At 35.0% G+C, this 19380-nt stretch overlaps 1 protein-coding gene across 1 annotated transcript in view; it reads right to left on the bottom strand.

Moving 5' to 3' along the window:
• MEIOB (meiosis specific with OB-fold) overlaps positions 1–19380 on the bottom strand; it is a 53413-nt gene that overhangs the window by 29515 nt on the left and 4518 nt on the right. The window contains exons 2-6 of the mRNA XM_021006496.2: positions 19239–19315; positions 16597–16654; positions 14686–14817; positions 7840–7912; positions 2292–2487 (exon numbers count right to left, since the gene is read on the bottom strand). Coding sequence (XP_020862155.1) covers positions 2292–2487; positions 7840–7912; positions 14686–14817; positions 16597–16654; positions 19239–19307 — 528 coding nt within the window. The 5' untranslated portion in view covers positions 19308–19315. The remainder of the gene's footprint in view (positions 1–2291; positions 2488–7839; positions 7913–14685; positions 14818–16596; positions 16655–19238; positions 19316–19380) is intronic.

Raw genomic sequence — 19380 nt, 5'->3', positions numbered from 1 at the left:
TGAACTCACTGAGCTTAAAGTAAATGAGGCAGATTATTGTAATAGCCTCCAAATGGTATCTCAGCATGATATCTCTCCACTTTACAATCAGTCCTCTACCCAGTTGCCAAATGGATTAGCATAGCCCAGATCTTATCACCTCTCTTATCAAGAAGCTTTAATGGCTCTCCCTTGCTTTTAGGAAAAACACAAATTCTTCTCTTTAGTAGTTAAATCCCTTTAGTATCTGGCCCGAGCCTAATTTTCCAAGATGATTCTATGTTGTTCTCCCTTACATGCTTTACACTCCAATCAGTCTACTTGCTGTTCCTTATACATGACATTCCATCCTCCTGCCTCCATGCCTTTCCACAGTCCTAGAAGATTGCTCACCTTTCTCTTGGAACTGCTAGCTCCCTTTAAGGATCAGTTCAAGTGCCAACTTCTTTAAAAGGCCTTTCCTGATTCTCACAATTGTTAACATTCCTTCAACCCCCATCTGAATCATTGTATATTTATTTTGTACATGTCCTGTATATGCTTATTTAAGGAAATGTTTATATCCTTAGGTAAAATGTAAGCTCCTTGGGTACAGAGACTCACATTTTTACATTCATATCTCCAGCACCTAGCACAATACCTGGAGCATTGTAAGGTGCTTAATGAATGCTTTTTGATTGATTAACAGGTGGCAGCTAGGTACTATCTTATTATCTTCTCATTTGTTTCGAGTTTCAACTCCCTGCTAATCATTTTTGATCACTTTATCCAAGTTCAAAGATCATTATTAGAAAAGAAAACAGAAGCAAAATAAGCTGAACAGTTTTTCCTTCCACTGTCATCTGTTTACCATACCAAGGAATAGTCTGCTTTCTTTCTTGATCCTCCTCTTGTGACAACGTAGCTTAAAAAGAAATCCCTTTTTGTTCTATTTTTCTTGCTAGTCTCAGCTCATTCTAAGATTTACAGCTTTTGACACTATTCTGCCACTCATCTGTATTCTTCCTTTATTACTTGCCCTTTCTTATATCTACAAATGTCTTAAGTTGGTCAGTGTGTTCCCTGTGCATCCAAAGCAGTCTCTTAAAAGGAACCTTTTTTAAATTACTCATTGGAATTATTTATTTTTATTGTTTCCTGCCCATCAAACCATAAAGACTTTAAAAGGTGTGATTTTGTAGCAGACTAACCATAATATAATAAACTGCTTAATTTGTTTGTTGATTTCTACTGCTTCTAGCATATAAGCAATTACAACTTTATGTAGAGCAACTGACAGCAGAAACTACTATATAATTGTTAGATTGTCATTTTCAGCAAGAACAAAATATCTATGTTCAACAGGTAGAGTAAAGTTTCTATGAATACAAGTCACTAGGTAAAGCTTCCTAGATTTGGAGTCATTCAGTGAATTGTGAAAAAGCACTGGTCTAGAAAACAGGAGACTTGGGATCTAGTACTGCCTCTGCTACTTATTAGCAATGTGACTTTGGGCAACTCTTAATATCTCTGAGCCTCAATTTCCTTATCTGTAAGAAAGAGATGATGAGAATTACTTTATACTTAAAAATCATCATTAAGTTGTTCTCACTCTTGTTCCTTTAATTCTTTTTCATGGGCTTTGTTTTGAAATTTTTCCATTTTTGTGGCTTTCTCTAAATATAGTTTAAAATTTCTTCATGACCTTAAGTTGTGGTTATCAGAACTCAATACAACAATTTTTAGCAAAAGGCTGACTAATTCTGATACACTGTAGGAGAGGATCACATCTGGAAGATCATGGATTTCTATAATGTTTCAACACTTTAAAATAAAGTGTTGGCCAAAGTAAAATAACACTGAATTGTTAGCCCACTGCAAGCCAATAAGAAGTGTTATTACCACTCTATCATGTATCTCAGAGCAGCTCTGGAAATAAATATGTCATGGTGTGTAACCAATTTCCTTTGTTTATAAGCTTATACTTCTTTAAAGGACAAATCTGTTATTTAAGCGCCAAGTGACTATTTTGGATACATGTTCAAATGAAACCTATAAAAACCTCATATATATAAGCACATAACGATTATATATATTACTACACTACACTTGGCATTCATGTGTAATTTATTTTGCTATTTATTTACACATAAAAATAAAAATTTTTTCCATAAGTGGAAATTTTTACCCTTTATCTAAATTGATTCAAGTGACTACTGATGAAAGTCTAAAATAAGGCTGAGAACAGACAGAATTGCCATATATTAGAAAAAACAAATTGAGTCATTGAGATTCCAGATTAGACTTTACCTGCTATGGTTTTTTGAACTTACCGATCTTACGATTGCAAGCACATTAATAATTCTTCCATCGAGGGTCTGACCATTTGCAATAATATCACCTAGTGAATAGTAATCCTGAGAATCTTTTATAGGTAAATGCAACAAGGAAAGTAACTTAATGTCCACTTGATAGCTGGAGCAAACTCTGACTGCAGAATGATTCTCACTGAGCAACAGTTTATAGGAACTAGATTGCAAAAATACACAAACACACACACACACACATCAAATGAGTTATTAGCAAGTAATTTTGCATAGAAAGATTTTGAAGTTAGTTTAACATTTAATAATTTAGTTAATTTTTGGGCATTTAAATTTATGGCATGTTAATAAATACTTGACTTTAAAAAAAAAATTGGAAACACCGAACAATAGTGCTATTTAATTTTTGGCTAAACATTGAAACATAAAATATTCATTGAGTGTATACTATCTGCCCAGATCAGTGCTAGGCATTATCAGGAATCTTTTTTTTTAAAAAAAAGTAATACACCAAGACAATATCGAAAGACACATGATGGAAAATGCTATGCGCATCCAGAGAAAGAACTGATGGAGTCTAAATGAAGATTAAAGCATACTATTTTCACTTCTTTTTTCTTTTCCCTTTTGTTCCGTTTCTTCTTTTACAACATGACTAATGTGGAAATATGTTTTACATGATTGCACATGTATAACCTATATCAGATTGCTTGCTGTTTTGGAAAGGGAGGAGGGGAAGGAGGGACAGAGAAGAGTTTGAAACTCAAAATATTTCAAAAAATGAATGTTGAAAATTGTATTACATGTAATTAGAAAAAATAAAATACTATTAAATTTTTTTGTTTTTTAGGCAATTGGGGTTAAGTGACTTGCCCAGAGTCACACAGCTGGTGTCAAACATTTGGTCTGAGGCCACATTTGAACTCAGATCCTCCTGACTTCAGGGCTGGTGTTCTATCCACTGTACCACCCAGCTGCCCCTACGATTAAATTTTTTAAAAATAAAAAGTATAATACAAAAGTTAAGAAGTTTATTTATGGAGATATACGAGCAAAAAGTTAAAAAATGACACATGACAGTATGTCACAAGGCAGCATATAATTAAACGTCAAATGAATAGTACAGAAAATAAATGATATAGGAATTTAGAGGAGGGGGAGATCCCTATGGCTCCTTAATGAAGGAAGTAGAAATTGAATTTTACCTTGAAGGTAGACAGATAAAATGGAGGTTAAGGAATTCCATCTAGGGGAAATGATGTGAGAAAAGATGCAAGGGGAATATGTTAGGTATTTGCAGTTCAATAATCCTTTAGGCTAGAATGCTGGAGACAAAGTTGAAAAGAAAGGTTGGAAGGAAGATTGTTAAAGCCTGTGAATCCTAGGTCCTCTTGACACAAAAAGGTTTTTGCACATTAATCAGTCAATTAATCAAAGAATGTTAGAGCTAAAAAAGGACTTTAGAAATAACCCTAGTCTATCACCTTGCTGAAAGTTGATGAAAGTTCTGAAACAAACAAGTGATGAAAACAATGTTTCAGGAGGATTAGTATGGCACAAGGTTTGAAGGATGGAGTGCAGTGGGGAGAAACTGGGACTGAGGAGGCCAGCTTAGAGACAGTTGCAGTGTTAGGTGTCCCATGATAAAGATCAGTAGGTGAATATATTTTTTAAAATTTAATTTAATTTTTTTAATGAACAAAAATCTATCTCATCCCCCTCCTACTCATCTCCAGTGAAAAAAGAAAGAAAAACACAACCTTTGTAATAAAGGTGTATAGTTAAGTACAACAAATTCTCACATTGGCCACATCCAAAAGATATATGCCTCAATCTGCATTGTTGGTATGCTTTTAAAGAAACTGTTGTATATTATTACTCATAGGCTATGCCTACACAACAACAACACAAAAAAATTTAAAATGAAAACTTAGTTAACCAATCTGTTTTGCTTAACCAATGTAAAAATAATTGGTTTGAATGATTTTTTCAATGAATTGAGTTATTAGCTGAACTGACCAATGAATTAGATCATAATGGAGAAACTTGGTTTGTTCTTATCATGTAATTAAAATTTTTTAAACATATTCATCATTTCAGGATTCAAAAAATTCCTACTGAAAATATAAGCTATACATTATAACTAAGAAGCAGCATGGTTCATTGACAGAGTATGGATAAGAGTCAAATTTGGATCCTAGGCCCATCCCTGCTGCTAATTAGTAACATAACTTTACAAATCCCTGTGCCATAGTTTCCTTATCAGTCTAATGAAGATAATACCACTTGTCCTATCTTCTTAGGGGGCTGCTGTAAGGATAAAAATGAGGTGATAAATGTGATAGTGGTTTTAAAACCTAAACTATATTTTGTAGACTATTGACTATTTGAGAGTTGGGGGGGTTTTTTGTTTGCTTTTAGATTTGAAGTCATTTAGATTGATCTCATTTTATGGATAAATAAAATCAGGCCTGGAGATGTTAAGTGATTTATCTAAAGTCACACAACAAGATTTTTATCTACTATTTAGAAGCTGTGGTCTTTTATTACGCTAACATTTTTAATTCTTGCTCTAAAAGTTCAGCACTGTCTCTGCCCATACCTAGTTTCATGTTCTCCAAGGGTTTTCATGAACCTACTTCTTATTCTTCCTGGTCCAATTATTATTATTTCATATTCTCTCACTTGATGTGTCTACAAGTTTGTTCTTTGTTCAGTTGTTTCAGTCATGTCTGACTTCTTGCAACCCCATACTGTGGTTTTCTTGGCAAACATACTGGAGTGGTTTGCCATTTCCTTTTCCAGCTCATTTTACAAATGAGAAAACTGAGACAAACAGGATTAAGTGACTTGCCCAGGGTCACACAACTAGTAAGGCCAGATTTGAACTCATGAAGATGAGTTTTCCTGATTTCAAGCCCCGTGCTCTATTCACTGAACCAACTAGCTGCCAACGTTGCCATTTTATTAAGTTGGTCATCTCAGATTAGGTTATCTGAGCCTTAGTAGTCCATACTGATCTCTCTTTATTTTAATCATGGGCAAATCATCATAAAATCAGATTTAGAACTGGAAGGGCTTAAAAAGTCCAGCTCTTTTATTTTATTAATGAGGAAACTGAGGACCAAAAAGTAAAATTACCTGCTCAAGGTTATACAGATTTGCTTCTTCCATTTCTTGGGTGCTGTATTTGTACTTTTTGAATCTTTATCTTTATTTTTCTTCCTGTGAAACTGAGTATCTCCTGTTGCTTTTTATCAAGGTGCAGTTTACATGGACATAAAAAATATATAATGCACTGGCCCACATAAACACAGGTATAAGCAAAACAGATTAAATGTTATGCATGTCATTCATCCTCCATATCTTTGCCTGCAAAACTCTCCTCGTTTTCATCTATTGAACATCTCCTACTCATCCTTTAAAACACAATCCAAGTGTCACCTTCTCCAAGAAGCCTTCCCTAGCAAGACAGGACCATAGGAATTAGAACTGAAAGAGACCTTAAAAATAATCTAGTACAATGTCCTTAATTTACATATGAAGAAACTGGGACCCAGAGAGAGAGGTTAAGTGACCTTGAATTTACCAGTTATACAGGTAATAAATAGAAGAGCCAGAACTCAAATTCATATCCTTTGACTTCAGAGCCCGTGCTCTTTCCACTATACTATTCTGCCACCCACCAATACCTCTTGCTGATTGCAACATTCTTCCAGTCAGTCAATCTTTAGTAATCATCTATTGTGGGTCAGGCACTGTACTAAGTGCTGGAAATACAAAGAAAGGCAAAAGATAACGCCTGTCCTCCAGGAGCTCACAGGCTATTGGGGAAGACAACATGCAGACAACTATGTATAAAAAAAGCCAAATATAGGATACATAAGAAATAAACAGAGGGAAGGTACTAGACTTAGGAATTAGGAAAGGCTTCCAGTAGAAAGTGGGATCTTAGTTGGGACTTGAAGGAAGCCCAGAAAGCTACGAGGTAGAGATGAGGAGGGAGAACATTCCAGGGATGGGAGACAGCCAGGGAAAATTCCAAAAGATAGGAGACAGAATGTCTTCTTTGAAGAGCAACGAGGAGGAAGTGTCACTGGATTTCAGAGTACCTGGGTTGATGTAGGTAAAGACTAGAAAGGTGAGAGGGATGGGAGGGGCAATAGGTTATGAAAAGATTTGAATGCCAAACAGCATCTTATATTTGATACTGGAGATGATAAAGAGCACTGGAATTTATTAGTAAGGGGAAAGGGTGTGTGTGACATGTGCTTTAGGAGGATACTTTGACAATTCAGACCTTTTGGACCTCATGCTTTTGTTAACTATCTAAGATACTGGTCCTGTAATATTGTGCAATATAGTTACCTGTGTTGTTGTTATTGTTTAGTTGTGTCAGACTGTTTGTGACCCCATTTGGGGTTTTTTTGGCAAAGATATTAGAATGGTTTGCCATTTCCTTCTCCAGCTCATATTACAGATGAGAAAACTGAGGCAAACAGGGTTAAGTGATTTGACCAGGGTCACACAGCTAGTAAGTGTCTGAGGCCAGATCTGAACTCACAAAGATGTCTTGCTGATTCTAGGTACACACTGTACCTCCTAGCTGCCCCTAGTTACCTATAGTGGTATCTTATTCTATACTGTACTATAATAAGTTCCCTAAAGGCAAAAACCATATCATAACTAAACTTTGTCCCTCCCTACCCCCTATCTTAGTGCCTGGCAAAGTGCTCTGCACACAATAGGTGCTTAAAAAATGTGTATTTGATTTTGAGTTGATAATATAAAGGCAATATTTATAAAGGGAAATAATGAATAAAGGTAAATATTTGAGATTGTAAAACAGGACATTTAGTATCTATCCTTTTTGAGGTCTAAATAATTTAAAGACAAAATGTTTCAATACTACCATCCTAACTAAAGCGCAATGGTTGGCAGCATTAATGGGATCCATGTGCCAGCCCTTGCAATTGGATTATTGCAACCTACTACTCTTGAAACAATATTGTTCCCTTCTTTCTTCAAAATCCTTCCTTAAGGGGCAGCTAGATGGTGCAGTGGATAGAGCTCTGGCCTTGGGAGTCAGAAGTTACCTGAGTTCAAATCTGGCTTCAGACACTTAACACTTACTAGCTGTGTGTCCCTGGGCAAGTTACTTAAACCCTGATTGCCTCACAAAAAAAAAGAAAAAGAAAAAAAATCCTTCCTTAATATTAACTTCTCAAAAAAAGATAAAGGAGAACTGAACTTCACAAGAAAGCTTTGAGGAGAAGAATTTTTAAGACTTATTTTTCCTGCATATTACTGTCATTACCAAAATATGAAAAGCTAAGAATCAGAATAATCTCTCTGAGGATAAATGCTACATTTTATCTTCATAATGCAATACCAATCATTGCATACTTGAAAACAATAAGAAGTTATATGTTGTAGGATTAATCTTATAGTTTTCAAAATGAAGTATGCCACTTTATGGCAGTTTAATTTGATACTTAGACAATATTAGTCACACTAATTGTACCAAAAAGGTTGTAGTTCTTTGTCATGAATTTACCTTGGAGTTGTAGGATTGAATTTTTCTTCTTTTTCTATTTCCTTTGTCTGCACTAATGGATTGTCAATTATCACTAAAACAGAGAGAAAATATGATATAATTTCAAAATGATAATAATCCTAACAAAGTAAAAGTCAGAAACAATAAGAAGTGGTTTATAATGATAAAGAATGGATACCTATAGCATAACGAGTTTGAAACACTATTTTCCCCAAATTGCACAAACATGTACCTTTATACTTAAAATTATTGTAATTAAGTACATCATGAGGATTGTTGTTTTTTTACACAATTGTTTTACATTATTATGCAGTCAAAATTTATAGCACAGATATAATCTTATAGCAAATATCATTAAAAAGTTTGGGGGTCTTTATGATAATAACAAAACTAATACTCTGAGAGGCAGTGTACTATAGTGAATGAAGGGCTGGCCTTGGAGTCAGGAAGACTTGGGTTCAAGCCCTGACCTCTGATACATATTAGTTGTATAACCAGGGGCCAGTCACAACTTCTCGGTGCCTTAGACAGCTGATGACCTGCATTGGCAGAAGGAGTTTGCACAGGAGTTTCCCATACTCATTAAATCACAGATAAAGAAGAGGACCAACAAAAAAAAAGTACTTTATATGTTCATAGTGCTTTACTATTTAGGAGTAGTTACACATATATTAACTTATCTGATCATTATAACAACTTTGTGAGGGAAAACCTATGTTCTGGTTCTAGCCGTCAACTAGTTACTTAATATTCAACTTCAGTTTCCCCATCAATAAAGTAGAGGTAACACCTGCACTATCTAGCTCATGGGGCTGTTGTAAAGATTAAATAATACAACATGTAAAGGACTTCATAAACCATAAGATACTATCATTGTTATTGTTGGCAGGGTAGAAATTACTATTCTTATTTCACAGATCAGGACACTGAGGCTAACAAAAATTAAAGCCACATGATTGGAAGTGGAACTGGAAATGGGACTATGTTAAAATTATTTCAAACCTTCTGAAGATAACATAATGGATTACAACTGCTATGTTGTCTTGTCACTGTCAGAGACAGAGCATAAACTGTTGGGATCAATGATTTCACCCATGTAGCATTTTTTTATGTTCACACCCAAAGTGAGGACCAACAGAAATATTACTTCAAGAATTGAACATTAAATCCCCTACAACAATCCTGTATGACTTTAAATACTTTCTTTGGTTCTTATTCAATTAACAGTCATCCATAACAACTATATTTTCTTTATAGTATAACTAAGGAGAGAATCAGGAAAGCTGAACTGAGCCTAAACTGAGTTCTATATTCAACAAACATTCATGCAACAAGAATTTATTAAATACTTATTACATGTGGGAAATTGTGCTAAGTGCTAGATGAAGTACAAAATTTAGATAAGACACAGTACCTGTGTTCATGTAGTTTACTGACTAGAAGAGAAAATAGCCCTCTAAGAACACAAAGATAGTATCCAAGAGTAGCAATAATGGTCTTGAGCAGTTATCTCCCTTGAGTTCCTCATTTAATCATTAAGAGGCACACAGTGCCTTCTAGGCCCATGGGGCTACCTGGTACTCTTGATAATGCAGCTCCGTTGATCTTGCCCTAGTTATTTAGGGTCAAATTACATGGGGTTCCAGTAGGACCCATTTAAGGTTGGGCTAGAGTAGAGATGGGCTTCTGTCTGGAACTAGTCAGTTTTGCCATTTGGTTTTCACTTTAGTTAGTAGACTGGAGGAAATAGACTTATGTCCCTTTGGACAAAATCATTTAACCTCATCTATTAAATGAAGAAGTTGTACTAAATCCATGAGCCTATGGGCACTAGGGTCAAGACTACTTAAATTAGTCACAACCCAATAACCATCATTAAGGCATGGCCTTGGGCAAAAAATAGAACAGCAAGAAATAGTAAGAACAATTCTGGAGTGGTTAGGTGGTACAGTAGATAGAGTGCTAGACTTAAGAGTCAGGAAAACCTTCCTCAGATGCTTCTTATCTATGTGACCAAAGCAAATCATTTAAACTCTGGACCTACATCAATAAAATAAAGAGATTGGACTTGACCTCTAAAGTTACTTCTAGCTCTAAATCTATGATCTTATGCTTTTCTTTGGAACCAAGAGCTCCCAGGTAACAGATGTATGTACATACTTCTACTGGATTTTTGAGAGCCAAGAGAAGGCAGTAACCTAATGGAGGAGAAGGAGCTTGGTGACTACTCCTCCTTCCAAAAGAGGGAGTGGCTAAGGATAATCCAAAGCTTTCCTTCTGTATTATCCCACCAAACTCTGCCTTTTCCCAAAGTGCTACAAAATTACCTCTCATTCCTTCAATTTCTTTCCTCTTCTCCACAAGAAAACTACCATTCTTGTAAATTTACCCCATTTCCCACTCCTTATTTTTGTGTATTATTAGTATGTATATATATATATATATATATATTTGTTATTGTTGTTCAGTTGTTTTGGTCATGTCTGACTCTTTGTGACCTCATTTGGGGTTTTCTTGGCAAAGACAGTGGAGTGCTTTGCCATTTCCTTCTCCAGCTCATTTTTTTCCCAGTTCATTTTACAGATAAGGAAACTGAGTCAAACAGGGTTAAGTGACTTGCCCAGGGTCACACAGCTAGTAAGTGTCTGAGGCCAGATTTGAACTCAGGAAGATGAGTCTTGCTGACTCTAGACCCAGCACTCTATCCACTCTACCACTTAGCTGCCCCCTTTTAGCTTTTATAAAGGGATATTAACTGAGAAGTTATAGGAAGAACAAAAGTAACAAAGGTTTTCCCCAGCCCCTGGGAGTATACTCTAACCACCTTTACAGATGGGGAAACTGAGGCAGACAGCAGTGAAGTGACTTGCCCAGAGTCACACAGGTAGTCAGTGTCTGAGTCCAGATTTGAACTCAGGTCTTCCTGATTCCATGCCTGGCACTCTATCCACTGCACCACCTAACTGCCCATACATATATATACATATACGTATACTTACATATATATTTATTAATTTGAGCTTTAGTGGTAAGTGGTTATTTAATAGATTATTGTGAGGGATAGTGATAGGACTAGGGATGAAACATTAAAGAAGTGACAAGAGAGAAAGGATGCCTTTATCCTTGTAACCCATGTTAAACTTGATTCTCTAACAGTTAAGAATAAGGCAGAGCTTTCCTGATATTCTCCAGTTACTTTCCAACATAAAGTATTTGATGTCTGATGAGGGCTACATCCAAAGACTTTCTCACATTCATTACATTTATAGTGTCTTGTCTCTATAAGAATTCATCTATGATTACTAAAGGATGAGCTCTGGTTGAATGCTTTCCCACATTCATTGTATCATGGGTTTTTTCTCCAGTACGAATTTGTAGATATTCAATAAAATACACATTCCTTCTGGAGATTCTTCCACATTCAATATGTATATAGGGTTCATAGTTTAAAATTTCTGCTGGTAAGTAATGAACTATCACAGGAAACTCTCCCAGATTCATCACACTCATAGTTTCTCTCCAGTATGGATCTTGTGATGCGTAGTAAGGGAAGAATTGGTGTTGAACATTTTTTGCTTGTTTGTTTATTTTATATTCACTACATTTACAGAGTTTCCCTGCAGTATGAATTATCTGATGCTGGGAATAGAGTCCATCTTGTCTGAAAACTTTCCCACATTCATTATATTTATGAGGTTTCTCCTCAGGATGAATTCTTTGATGTTGCACAAGGGATTAGCTAATTATTAAAAGTTTTCCTACATTTATTACATTTATGTGGCTTCTCTATAGTATGAATTCTTTGATGCTGTTAAGTTGCGCCCCTCCTGAAAGCCTTCTCATATTCATCGCACTCATAAGGATTCTCTCCTATATGAATTCTTTAATGAAGAGTGAGAAGTGTGTTGTCATTGAAGGTTTTCCAATATTCACTTCATGTATAGAGGTTTTTCTCCAACGTGTCTCTGATAATGAATGAAATCTGAATGGTAACTAAACTTTTCAGATTCATTGTACTTAAAGGATTTCCCTGAGATTTTATTATGCTTAATTATATCTAAATATTATGTGACACTTTTCAAGTATATCACAATTATGCAGACAATTTCTTCTACGAACTCTATTTTGTGTACATAAGGAATTCTTCTGGACTAAAGTTTGTTATAAATATTAAGTACACGACCTTTCTTTTTATTAGGAGGTGTTTTTTGTTTGTTTTTAGCAATTTTTATTTGCCTAAAATATCTCTCCTGGTTGCCTTGCTGTGTTTTTGACCTGATATTATATTCCTAGGTTTCTCTCAATTTGGAGTCCTGGGGCCAAAATCAAATAAATCTTCCTAGGAATGATTTCTCCATAGAAATGCTCAACTGTGGAGCTGAAACCTTGGTTTCAGGTACAATTTTCCAATCTGAACTTGTGCTTCCTGGGGCTTCTCTTTCTTGGATCCATTGGCATTTCCTCTATCTCTAGATGGGGATCTTATCCCAGAGTTAAAATTGAAATGTAACCTTTATCCCAAAGCCCATTGGTATGGAACTCTCCTTATTGACGGAGATGAATACTCTGCTGGTGCTAGGGTGAGAGGCTGGGTAGAGTTGGTGATAAACAAGACAGTTCAGCCTTCACCAGTACCCCTTGGTACTCTCTGAAGGTCAGGACTTTTTAAAACTCTTCAAACTTCAGGACTCTTCAGTTGCTCCAGGCTCTTCTGGCTTCCAGCTTTGAGAAAGAAGATGGAAGTGGCTAACCCTACTTCAGGCTGCTGAAGGAAAAAGACGTACGAGGAGCTAGAATTCTCCATCGTGTCCCTATGCAACTTGCTGCTCTAGAGACTTTGGGGAATTTCCCTTTGAGAGAGATCAAGGGCAATCTCTAATGGTTGAGCTGACTTATCTTGCTCCCAATGGGAGTACTCTTTCATTCTATATTTTCTGGTATATATTCTCCCATGTGTATCTTCTCTGATTTCTGTTTTACTAAGATTTGGATGAATAGATTTCTTTGCTATTTGCTACGTGTCTAAATTGTAGAACTGGTATTTAGTGGAAAATGGGTCAAACCTTGCATATAGAGTTTGGGGGTCTCCCTTCCTCCAATAACAATAATGTCAAAGTGATCAGAAGTTAGATGAAATTCGATCATACACCCTAGATGAACAATATTTCAGGGAGCAGACAGATATAATTTTAGCCTCTCTCCCACCCCTACTCTCTCCTGAGGAGAGCAGAGCATTCTTTGGCCTCAACCTCCTGCTTCCCCTCCTGGCAGAGATGAATTTCTCCTTTGGAGAAGAGTGGGGGGAGAAGAGGTTAGAAATATCTGTACTGTCTCCCTTCCAAACACACAACGACAAGCCCTTACCACAAGTGGCTCTCACTACACATGTGGGACTCACTCTTGTTACCTGTATATTCACTAGGGGGCCAGTTCCAGCCGTTTTCAGGCTCAGGCTACAGTTCCAGCAAGGAATCCTGGACATGATTTCTCTAGATCAGATGAATGATAAGTGCAAAGAACCAGGGAAAAAAATAGCTATTTCCCAATGGCACCTGAGGGGCTAAAAGCATTCACATCCTTAACGCCACACACTACACCGCCACAGCTGGAGATACCAAACTACAATTCCCAGAATCCTGCAGGCTGTTTTCCATTTCCAGGAGGATCTAAGAATTCTAGTTTTCCCTAAGTTCTGTTTCCTAGCCTTTCAAATTTCCTTTCTGTTATGGTCTAGAGATTGGTGGTTGTTTTCCTACAGCTCTACTTTACATTTCCCTAGCTCTACCTTAAAAAACATCCTAATCTGCCAATCCATCCAGAAAACTTGTATTCCATTGGCCCAAAGCAAATCACGTCACAAAGGAAGATAAATGTTAAAAGCTTTCTTGCCATGTGTAAAGCTATTTAAGAGGGGGTAGTTGTGGCTGGAGGGGGAAGCCTTCGTGACTATCCATAGTATTCTTTTTTGAGCAAAAAAAAAAAAAGAAAGAAAGAAAGAAAGAAAAAGACTTCTTGTATTCCAGCATGAGTTCGTTAGCATTGAAGAATCAACATGGCCATGATAGAGGTTTCAATAAACATGATACTTAAATGCGAAATGCACCAAAAAAAAAAGTGATACTATAATTAATTATTTTGATAGCAAACCTGACGCCACATAAGGTTCAGTGAAAAAGATTAGGGCAGGGCTAAGGAAGGAATAGTTGAGAAGGGAAGAATTGTGTGGAAGTGGGGTTAGAATTGTTCTGCATGTCCAGAGAGGGCAATACCAATGGATGGAAACTACAAGGAGGCAGATTTTGCCTCAATATAGGGGAAAACTTCCTCATAATAATAATAGATAACATTTATGTAGTGCTCGTCTTATCTCATTTTATCCTTGAAACAATGGAGAGGTAGGTATTATTATTCCCATTTTGCAGAGGAGGAAACTGAGGTTGAGAAGTTTGTTTTTTTTTTTAAATTTAGAGTCACTTTAAAGTACAATGGTCTATCTTTTAGAGTTCGTGAACTTCCTGTCCTGGAAGTTGTTTACCCAGAGGCAAATGACCACCTGCCAGGCAGTTGGGGATGTGGTAGAGCAGGTAAGGGTCAAACTTGGATAATTTCTGAAATCCTTTACAACTCTAAGGTCCTATGATAAGGACACCCTAATTCTCAGTTTACATGTTTTAGGTTAATTATTTGACTTATACTCCCTTGATATGTAATAAACCTGGATCATTTGTTTCCAATCAAACTAGTTCAATTTATGTCTTTAGAAGAAAAGCTGGTTTACTTAAACCACAAATATTAATGTCATGGGAAAGAATTATAATAGCAATAGATGAAAAATAAATAACTTACCACACTCACCAACTCTAAAGCTTTTGGAAAGTGATTTAATATAATCTTCCTTTCCCCAGGATGTTACATTTATAAAATAAGTTGGTGAATCTCGAATGGTGAAGTTGAAAGTGTATCTTTCAGACCCTATATCTAAAGGAAAAGAAGATAGGGCTTTTAGTTTTCAAATGTAAAAGCTTGGTTTCATTAATTCTTATTATTATGTGAATTAATTCAGACACCAAGCACAGAGTACCCAATTAATGTATACCAATTACAAATTCCTTATACTCTGATGGATTTCATTTTGTGTGAGTTCCCTCCACTGGTGCAGATCCCAATCTATACATAAGTTCTCATCCTGTGAAATTATATGTTGCAATTTATTGACTTGTAAAGCAAAGTCGAGCCAACTCTGAATTCGTGGCAAACATCCCTCTCTTCCCCCTTTTCCTCAATTTTCTGTCCATTAGGTTGGGGGGTGGGTGGTTGTCTTTTTTTTTTTTAACTTGAATGATTCAGAGAGCTACTTCAATTTTCTCTTTCACTTTGTGTAGTCATAATTCTAAAGTATTGAATTAGAACAAAAGGTTTGTGCTTCTGAATGATAGCCTGATGAATACCACAAGGGGTCAGTAAATATTTTAATGACTTCTGGTTCCTGTAGTAGTAGGAGTGCCTTGAAGCACTTAGGAATCAGTCTGGGTTCCTTATGCTGTTCTAACAATTCTTTTGTCTTTATCCTTATTAGTGAAATTTGGGAGTCTGATTTACAACACAAAGAATGCACATTTTTGACTGTAGATGTATTAGTGTTGTTTTTTTAAAAAAATTCTTCATTACAGATCTTTTAAAATGAATGGGAGAAAAAAACTGAAAATCAAAATTAAGGTGTTCATTAATACTAGCATAGATTATATAAATTAGATTAATACAATTCAGTTACCCAAATGATTAAAATAAAAGTGGAGCCTTTTCTGCCAAAATTCTTTGTGAATTTAACAGTCTTTAGCTCTACTTATTCCTTCCTACACTGCAGAATTTAAATAAAAATTGTAGAAAAAGCTGAAATTTACACTTAAAAATTTGCATTTTGTACATGCCATTTTTTCTGTTATCCATAAAAATTTGACAATACATTTATTTAAAAGTCCAATTCCAGTTAAAGAATGTCTATATGAAAGCAAGACATTAATTTAGTTTAGGCAGAATGATGAAAAAAGTCAAAACAAAGCATAATATAAAACAAAACATTGTTTTTAGTGGAATTTGGAGGTCTGATTTAGTATGCAAAAACAAAACAAATGACTATCTGACAACTCCATTTAAAGTAGTTATTTGAAATCATATGGACATAGATAGAATGTACATCACTAAGAGAGAATATGGTATAGATCACTAAGGTTGCAAGGTACATAAGAAAATAGACTGAAGTACTTGAAATTTGTATAATATATTTAGAAGTTATTACGTATTCATGCATATCCTGAGAATAACTATTAAAGTTAAAAATAATAATTAGGAGATACAGGTTATGGTAGAAATAGTTAAAAGGGGGAAAATGTAGTCAAATGAATTTTTTCCTTACCCCACCCTAAATAATAATTTTCCTCCTTTTTTTACTTAATTAAGGAGTTCATTGATTGAATTGACCAAGTCAGCTAGTTGTTTTGGTATTATATTATAGACATAGCTTGAATAATTATTCTCCAGAAACATCAAATAATTTTTATCATCAAATAACATTTCTTGAGTATTTTCACACATATGACTCTTAATTAGGCACTTTATCAAACAAAGAAACATGGTTCTTGCCCTTTAGGAGTTTAAAATGCATGACAAATTCAATCATTTAAATATGCTTGGCTGTAATCATACAAACTTAAGTTACAGCTTATGAAAAATAAAGTAAAGAGTTAAATATAACTCAACTTTTTCTGTCTGGAAAGCCTTTGACATCTGTTTTCCCAATAACCATACCGATTATACTCTGAAAAACAAAAAGGTTATAGAACCAATATTAAACACAGATGTACATGGTAAATTTGATTTCATGGACTTGTTATATTTTACTGGTTATAACAAACATATTTTTGACCAGTAATCATTTAAAAGCATTTATTCTAGGGTGGCATGTAAATGAACAATATAAACATTAAACAGCACAAGGACTAATACAAAGTAGTTGGATAGCTAACTGCCTTACAAATATATTATAGCACTAACCATGTTTCTACTTTATTTTTAATCACTAGGTGGAGCACAGTAACTGTTCTATGCTTTAGATACTTAACTGAATTCATTCAAAGCACATGTATAATGCAATTTAATTTCCTAAGGCCTTCAAAGCTTTCTTTTATATGGGATTTTTTTTTTGACAATTCACATAAAATTGCTTCATTCCTTAATCCAAACGTGCTGGACAGTAACATAAATTAGATTGTAACAAAACCTATATATTGCAGCTGATAAATCAAAGTTATAAGCTCTAGTTCTTAAAATCTAGGTAGGTCATTAAATATCTTCTTTAAAACTTTATTGTTTACTTTAGTGTCTACCAAAAAGAATAAAAAATTAAAACACTTTTAAAAAGCCAAGATTACTAGCTTTTTCTTACAAAGGATAAACCCGTGCTTATATTAATAGTTCTAGCAGCTGTTGTTCATGTGGCAATAATTTGTTGCACTCAAACTTTAAAGAATTCCACATCCTAACCGAACTGCTGGCTACCCCTTTGCATTTATGACAAATGTTATACTATTTCTTTAACTCTATATGAATGCAGGGAACCCCTCTGAACTTTACTGGGGAAACTCAACTTGCTGAAATACTGGAAAAAAATCTGACTTCTGAATCAGGAGATTAGGAATCAATTTATATCCTCAAGATTAAACTTTGAAATGCAAACAATGGAAGTTTTTTATAGGCACCCCTTCCAGTAAGAAAACTTGACAACCAAAGTTAGAACACAGGCAAATAGAAGTGTATGTGTCTTTATTTGTTTTATAAAGAGATTCTTCATTTTACAAATGTATTCATTCCAAATTTTTAGTTAGCTTCCTTTGTACATTTAAGATTTTTCAATTTACACACACACACACACACACACACACACACACATTTAATTGCCATACACCATTTCAGAAAACCATGAATCCATCTAATTCATCTATTGGTGTGTATGTGTGAGTGTGTGTGTTTGTGTGTGTGTATAAACACATGTACATGTCAGCACAAGTTCTAAATTAAATACATCTCAAGAATCTGGGAGGAGGATAAAAAATTAACACTAATACAAATCAAAATTAAATCAATGAGATTAGCTATGTGAAGAAAGTGACTCCAAGAAATTATTGTAAATATGTTACTGAAAAGACTATGGGAATTTCCAAGTCCTAGCAAGTTACTAGGATGCCTCTTTAATCTCATAAAGTAGATGAAATTGTATTTAATGGAAGAAAAGTTGTGATTTAATTAATTGTAAAATATTTGAGTTAATGTCATCACAACAGAAGGGTAGAGATTTGCATGGAGTCTAGAAAAAAAAAAAGAACCAAAGGGCTAGATTTCTATATTTCTTGAGCACTGTCCAGGAGAGAAGGTGATCTGATGGTAATGACCACTACTAACAATTATCTAGACAAAAATATCCCTAGAGTAGAGAAAGGTAATTCATCAGGCTTGACAGAAATATCATTTAAGAATAACTGCCTTTGCTCTAATTCTATTGTCACCAATTAGCCTTCAGATCTATAACTTTAGTCTCCTGAGTGGATCTACCCACTAGAAGGCAATGCCCTGTGCAAATGACCAGTACCAGTAATCCTGCCTGATATATCATCCATTATAAATTAATAAACTGGCATTCTGGTTTATAAATCCTTCTCTAGTGAGTTTAGTCAGCATGAATTGATTTCTCAGAGCTTTGTCACCACTGGGTGAACTAATAAAATCAAGATTCAGACCTTGCAAAGCTAAGGACCAGACCCTGGAATCACAATGTAGACATGCTGTGAGCTCAGCCTAACAAGCTAGACAGCTTTCTTCTCTCACCCCCTTCTTTCTCTTCTACCATTTATATCCTCAGTGCAAATTGAGAATTCCTGTAGTGTGAAATTAATTTATGTTTCAATCCAACAATTCAATTCAACATGCTTCTGGTGACAGAATACTTGAGATTTTTCCTTAAATCCATCATAATAACATAATCTAAGCCTATAATTGCAGTCACCTGGAGAATATACTGTACAAAAAACCTTGTGGCTTCATAATGCTGAGTTTGACTAAATCTCAATTCAGCATTCAAGTAATACGATATGAAGAAGTTTCTAATAATTTCAGATAATGAATTACCAGTCATATTGGTCACATTGCCTCCCCTGTAGACAACAGAAGCATTAGTTTTCATTTTCCTAAAATATATACAAAGAAACAGGGGTACTTTTATATCCAACAATTATACTAATGCAATGGGTATCTATATACATGTCAATTACATAATTTTGAAGTAACATAATTTCATCATATAAAACTTCATTAGCAAACAACAAAAGGAGTATGTCAATGAAACTTACAGGATGAGCCAGATTTGGACGCAGATCTGGAAGTGCAACAAAGTTCTGTGCTGAAAAGGAGTTCGCCATTCTTTTATCTATAATTTTAGAAAGCATCATTTGGATATGTAAATTATATAACCTAAATACATCAAGAAAATAT

The sequence above is a fragment of the Phascolarctos cinereus genome, unplaced genomic scaffold (genome assembly GCF_003287225.1).
Source record: "Phascolarctos cinereus isolate Bilbo 61053 unplaced genomic scaffold, phaCin_HiC Scaffold_4;HRSCAF=312, whole genome shotgun sequence".
In the NCBI taxonomy this organism is placed as follows: Eukaryota; Metazoa; Chordata; class Mammalia; order Diprotodontia; family Phascolarctidae; genus Phascolarctos; species Phascolarctos cinereus.
The sequence above is the reverse complement of the archived record's forward strand: the minus strand, read 5'-3'. Positions and strand labels throughout refer to the sequence as shown.